This window comes from Nicotiana sylvestris, chromosome 1, assembly GCF_000393655.2.
Source record: "Nicotiana sylvestris chromosome 1, ASM39365v2, whole genome shotgun sequence".
Classification (NCBI taxonomy): Eukaryota; Viridiplantae; Streptophyta; class Magnoliopsida; order Solanales; family Solanaceae; genus Nicotiana; species Nicotiana sylvestris.
In genome coordinates, this window is record NC_091057.1 from 173,086,664 (window position 1) to 173,093,494 (window position 6,831).

Consider the following 6,831-nt stretch of genomic DNA (forward strand, 5'->3'; position numbering starts at 1 on the left):
CTCAAGGCCTATGCTTACTAAGTAAGCAGGTGCTCTAACCAACTAAGTTATCAGTTCAAAACAAAATTGATCTTTTGTTTTATTACTATAGGTGAATTTGCTATAAAATTCAAATATTGCTAAAGATGGTAATTTTTTGAAAAATATAACTACGAATGATAAATATAGTGTATATATTACCTGTGTGGCATAAATTTTCCAATAAACATACACTGCTATTTGTTCTCTGGTGCTAGTTGCCTCCACAATAATAGTTTACCAATTCTTTTTTAGGTAGACCAAATTGATCCGTAAAAGAGATTTGACTTATGCAAAATCTAACCAATTATATAGACGTATTCCTAACATAAGTTGGATAAGTTGGGCGGTTTACATTTGTGTGAAGTACATTTGACATCCTAGTTACAACCACATAGGTCTAGGAGACAAAGGATCCAGCTTCGACCTGGCGGGATTTAATTCAGTAGATGTAAAAGGGCCTTAACCCAATTATTGGGTTAGGAAAATTTCTATACTATTTGTTTCCGAATAGCATCAGAGTAGCTGTAATCTTCAAGGGGTCATCCCCATCTAGCAGGAATAACACTATGGGATCTCATTTGAAGCTTTACTATTCGGCCATTTAACTCGCAGGTTGCACCCCGCTCCATGCACGACGATCATCATCGTCTGTCCTATGGTTGTGATTATTTTGTAAGTATGATATGCCTGTCCATACTCCTCGAATAAGTAAGATACTAGCAAAAACTACGCTCCCGAGGGTGCAAAATACCTGGAAATGATAAAGATCAAAGTAAGAGAATACTAACTATAAAAAGGAAGTCATCCACGGGACAAGGGGAACTAACGAGCGAAAAAAGACAAGATGGCACACTTAATTTCACTCTAATTACAAGGAACTCAATTCACAGAGAGTCAATAATTCGCTTCATTTTCAATTAGGCCTTGCTCTAGCTTCTTTACTGTAATAATTGATTAATTAACAAAGACAAAGTCCAATTAACAATGCGGAAAATGCTGAAGTAAAAATTTGATTAGTAATGGTGCATAGGTCTAAGCAAGAGTATAATTGAAAATATTCTCATGCTGCAGAGCCTAAGATGAAGTAACATCCTACTAAAGCTTCAAAATGGTTTCAACTCTGTCAGAGACAACAACAACAACAAACCCAGTATTATCCCATACCGTGGGGTCCAGGGAGGGTAGTCTAGGGTAGTCTGTTAGAGAATGCACCAAAAATCAATATTGTGAGCAAATGAATCATCAAATGAAAGTCCATGTCAATTTTGAAGTAAGAATCCTTCTTATTTGGTTTAAGCGCTCTCGGGCAGTAGGCACAACAATTAGCAGAAGATTATGTGTTGTAATAAGCAAACAACAAGTTGAGTCTTCTAGACTGTGTTACAGCTATGCACAGTACAGATAAGTTAAGTTTTTCTCATATCTGTTTGATCTGAAGATGTCCAAAATGAGACACGCGCGGACATACACACATATATATAGCAGAAGATCCATTCAGCTTGAAAGAGTAAAATGCTGAATAATTAAAGAAAATTAGAAGAGCTCAATGTATTAACTGAAGACCTACATGCCCATAGGACGTTTCTCACTAGAAGACTATAGAATAGTAAGTACATTACTAAGTAAGGTACCACATTGCACACAAGCACAGAAAAAGAGTGGAAGAATTACCTCAAGAACTGCCTTCGATAGCCACAAAAATGTCAAAATTATAACTCCATTAACAGAAAATGCCACCTACATCCAATAATCAATGTTACTAACTAAACAACCAGCCAATGTGGAAAAATATCAAGCTCTATGTAAGAAGGTCTATTTTCCCACGTTGTACGTCGGTCCACTTGTTTGCAAGAAAATAAAAAGTTTTGGAATAAGAACAAAAATCCATGAAAAGAAAATTGAATAAGAAGCTAATATATTCTCTGTTTAAAATGAAAAGCTAATAAATTCTTAAGCTGGGAATTAAAAAAAAGAATTAAAAATTGCATGGAGTAGGGCTGGGCATATATCGGGTAAAACCGATAATCCGAACTGTTAATTTTTTATTGGGTTATCGGTATCGGGTTATTGAGTTAACGGTTCGGTAACGATTTAGAATTTTTTTACTATTGGGTTATCGGTTCGGGCCTTGGTTTGCCAATTTTGTTAATGGGTTAACCGATAACCCAATAAGAATTAATAAAATTACGACTTTATCCTTAAGTATATACAAATGCTAGGGCTTCAGTTCATTCTCTCCTATTCTTTCTCAACCCCACTCTTCAGTTGCTTCATCTTCATTCTTCATATACCTTACTAGTTACTCCTAGCATAAGTCTTTAGTATGCTATATGTGAATTCTTCTCTTTTTTGCTTAACTCCGGTGAATTGTCTTTTCTTTTTTGCTTAGCTCTTGATTGAGTTATCTTATCAGGTAAACCGATAACCAAACCGATAATGATCAATAACCGATATCTTATCGGTTCGGTTATCGGTTTATCAAATTTGTAAACCGATAACCGATATGCTAAACCGATAATATTCATAACCGAACCGAACTGACCGATACCCACCCCTAGCATGGAGTGTGAGCTAACTGTGTTATCAAAGGTGAAAAGCGCAAAAAAACTCCAAGGTCTGTTGGGGCTTTAAGCGCAAATAAAGCGTGGGCTTTAATGAAGAAAGGTGCAAATGGAGAGAAACTACAAATATGTATATGTAGTCCAAGACTAATATCTATAAGCATGAATACCAAATATATACACAAAGAAATCGAAGAAAATAGTGAAATATCAATTATTTAGTGTCGCCTCTTCAGGATTACGTTCATTGGCAAGGAAAAGTATGTCTTAGACCCTTGATGACAACACTAAAGCGCCCGCTAAGCGAGGCGAAGCGCACAACATGTTGTGAGCCTCGCTAAGCGTGCCTTTGATAACACTCGGCTAGCATAATGAATTATTGAATAAGGAGCTTATAACTCCTTGCGCAGGGACTGAGGAAATTAATAATGCAGGATATGTTAGCTAACATATGGATTGCTCAGTCCCTTCCATCTATTTCCACTGAAAGAGAAGTTTAAAATTCTCTATTATAATCTTCCGATTCCTCATGGAGAAATATTCCCTTATTTTCTTGATAGTCAATTCTAATCTACTGAGAGCTGATCAGCTAGTCTTCCATTGAGAGAGCAATGCAGCTAACCATGTGATATACATTACAAAAGCAGGTGTTCGATTTACTATTGAGTTGATACTTAGATGACATACAGAAACAGGGAGTCTCCAAATCAAAGAGAACAAAAAAAAACATCTGAGAAAACATTAAAACAGAATCTTCTTGATAACTTAAGAAAATGTAAATTAATGGAGATCTTATACATTTAAAGCAAAACAATGTTTTCTATATGTAAACAAGAAACCTAATACAATTAACTGTGTATGAATACAAAAGGGAGGACTAGATATTGACATATGTAGGATGAATTTAAGAGTGGTTCTTCTGAAGACATTCGTACCAAACAGATTTTAAGATTATTTCTCCTGGAAAATTTATTATCAACATAATCTCATATCAGCATTTCTGCTATGTTACACATCAAGAGGGATGCTAATTCTAAATTGGAAGGATGAAGTAGAAGTCTATTTATCCACAAAAATTAATTAAGGATCATCACTGCCTAAGAACATGGTGTCACTGTAACTTCATTTGCCATGTCATCCGTAAAGAACGTGAATATACACAAAATCTTAAGTCTTCCACCAATAACATGCTTGTGCAGGATGACCGTATTTGCTACAACAATAATCAAGTCAACTTCCTTATCTAAACTTCCTTACATCATCTCTACTTAAAAGTATATTATCTAAACTTCATTAGAGAGCGAGACATTCACATTTGCACATATTGCAGCTGAAAGGGTTAACATTGTAACTCTATCATAGTAAAAAGGGGCTGTTTCATTTTAGGTACAGTTGATCATAAAAATCCAAATGGATTCACGGTGGCCCTCTATGTGACGTGAAATCCAGCAGAACCCCCGAGATCTTGCACCTTTTGAGTCATTAAGATCCATATAAACATGCAATACTCATCCACTGCCATTCCCAATATGCCTTTAAAGATGCATCAGTCTTCGCAGGCTAAACTTGCTAGGATACTAGGTAATATTTGGTAAAATTGACTGATGTTTTATCCTTATGTTATCAAGGTTTTATAACGAGAGATAAGAAAATTCTAGCCATGTTGGAGAGAAAGAAACTCAAGGTACTTTGAAACTAAAAATAAATCAATCAGTATGATAAAGTAATGTGTCTGGCACTGCTCTTTGTTGGTGTAAGAAAGAATCACGCGATGCTGAAGATCTCATAAATTTTGTAGGCACCCTAAAGAACTGATAAGGGAAGCTACTGTGGTTTTTGTAGGCATCATTCAGGACTAGCAGGGACTCTTTTCTGTTTCTATCGTACTATCTGCAGCACTATCTTAGTTTTGTGATGCTTAGTACTAATAAAATAATCTGTTACCAGAAAAAAGAAGAGGAGCTAACTCTATCCGTAATAAGGGACAAAGTAACAGGACAATTAAAAGCATTACATCCAAGAAAGAAAATCAATGAATTCCTACTATCCGAGTGTTAGTGGACTGATAAAAAGTTAATAATGTCGCTGACGATGTTTTCAAATCAAATCACCATTCGAGATGGAAAAAGAAAAGACTCACAGGAATTTTAAGCACCTAACATCTGTACTGAAGACGGTGATCATCTTGCTACTTACTCTATCTCTGTTTTACTTCGTTTTTTCCCTCACAATGTCACATTTCTAATGCTAGCATGCCTAATCCATTAGTTTCCTCCTAGTGACTAAAAAAATTCAATTACATGTCGATTTGATCGTAGAACTATGATATACTTTAATAGCACGAGCTTAATATTAGCATTGGAATGAATCACACCTGAACAGATTGGAACGAGTATAAAGGATTCATATAGTCGACCACAAATAATTAGGGACAGAGACATAGTTGATTGATTGATTGATTCATATAAAACTGAGCTCAAATATCAAAGTTATTATTCTAAACTCATGGAAAGCATGATTATAAAAGCTTCGATTTTACTAACAATAAGCAGAAGAAATTCATATTGAACAGTGAAAATGAGATTTGAGCAGCAGGATACCAATTGACTGGAAATTGAAACAGGCAAAACGGACCGGACAGCTTTCCTAGCTTTTCGAGAAAGCTTTTTGAAAACGTTCTGAACAAATTTAACCAGCAGATCTAAACTTCGATCCTCCTCTTCTTCGTCTTCATCATCTTCATCTTCGTACTCTTCATACATATAGTCTCCAGTCACTACGCTGCCTCGATCACGCCTCCAATTTCGTGAATCCCCAACCAAATCATCACCTCTCTTTAAAAAACAAATCCCAAGTACCAAATAAGCATTAATTAAAAAAAAACGAATTAAAACTAAACGGGTCAAAATAAACAAGAAAGACCTGAGGAAAATTGGAAATGCGTCGTCCTGAGGCTTGAAGGTGAAAACTAGAGAGTGGACGGTGATTAAAATGAAGATGGGTAAATTGGGTATGAGGGTTTAGGGAGTTGGAATGGTAATTTTTGTAAAGAGGAAAGTGAAAATGATGAAGGGATTTTATGGTGGACTCCATGAAAATGAGTAGCAGTTGTATTGTTGAAAATCCAAAAAGAGCCGCAGGTTGTTTTGCCACCTTTTCCCCATTTTTTCTCTTTCTTGCCCTCTCCGTTGTGCCTTTTTCCTATGCTTTTCTTCTTTCTTTTTTCTTTGCTTCAAGTATTTTAGTTCCCAAATTGAGTGGGCTGATTAATTTACAACTTGTTTGGATGGTTGTTATCAGTTGTATCGTATCGTATTGTTACTTTAAATACAATGTTTATTTTGATTGTTACTTAAATTTTATTGTATCGTATACTTAAATTTGTCGTTACGTAACAATGAAATGTGCCACTTTATGTAACGACCGATTTGGTGTGGTCGCGTCGTTTTCTTGTGTTTTTCTCTCAATCTCACCCTTTATTATTATTAAATTATTTTATTTTATCATTTAACCTACCTTTTTATATACCATCTCATAATTTTTCTTTATAATATTGCAAGTTTATTCATCATATTACTGGTGCATGATACCATGAAACGACGACAAAACGACACAATCCATCCAAATATTGTATTCATCAAACGATACAGTACAATACAATACAATACAATACGATACATTATGAAACGATATGTAACAACCATCCAAACAAGTTGTTAAAGAAGAATTAAACTAAATAGTCATTCGACTTAAACTAAAAATAATAACCAACCAATATCTATCTATATCTATCTATATTATTATAAAGTACGAATAATTTATGTTAAATGTTGAAAGATTAAAATATTCTCAAAACATTGATCCACTTTTATAACCTTAAATATTTATATAATTTGAAAATATAATTGTAAATCGTTTATGGCTAGAATTCTTTTCCCATTTAAAGTTTAAACTACACATGAGGCAACCGTAAAAGTTGCAATTCTTCTCGATTTTAACTTAAAACAAATTTACAACTCCTTTTACGTTTTGGAGAATCTCTTATTTCGAGCACTTTCTTATTCCTTTAGTTTAGAAATCTTTTTTATTCTTTTAGCTAGGAGTCCTTACTTTTTTTTTTGGGTTGTCTATTTCAATTATACAATTTTACCTAACATAATTTTTTTTCCCGAATTATATAGGCGAACACATTTATATAAGAAGGTATTATTCTACGGTCTTCATCATCGAAAATCTGGATAGAGCTGCT

The 6,831-nt window shown here is 34.5% G+C and overlaps 1 protein-coding gene across 1 annotated transcript; it reads right to left on the bottom strand.

The window, feature by feature from the left end:
* Nucleotides 1-306: 306 nt before the first annotated feature.
* On the bottom strand, nt 307-5,825 carry LOC104239300 (protein SHORT HYPOCOTYL IN WHITE LIGHT 1). The gene is made up of 4 exons (XM_009793904.2): nt 5,505-5,825; nt 5,183-5,416; nt 1,693-1,758; nt 307-772 (listed from the first exon to the last, which is right to left on the bottom strand). Exons 1-4 carry the CDS (start codon nt 5,673-5,675, stop codon nt 623-625), a joined length of 621 nt encoding a protein of 206 aa, XP_009792206.1. The 5' UTR covers nt 5,676-5,825; the 3' UTR covers nt 307-622.
* Nucleotides 5,826-6,831: the final 1,006 nt, after the last annotated feature.

Bases quoted from the DNA above. Each gene is read 5' to 3' on its own strand.
- LOC104239300 (XM_009793904.2), bottom strand. From the start codon at position 5,675: ATGGAGTCCACCATAAAATCCCTTCATCATTTTCACTTTCCTCTTTAC. The intron at 1,759-5,182 runs GTATCCTGCTGC...TATTGGATGTAG, and splicing joins TTTCAATTTCCAGTCAATTG to GTGGCATTTTCTGTTAATGG. The intron at 773-1,692 runs GTAATTCTTCCA...TATCATTTCCAG, and splicing joins TATCGAAGGCAGTTCTTGAG to GTATTTTGCACCCTCGGGAG.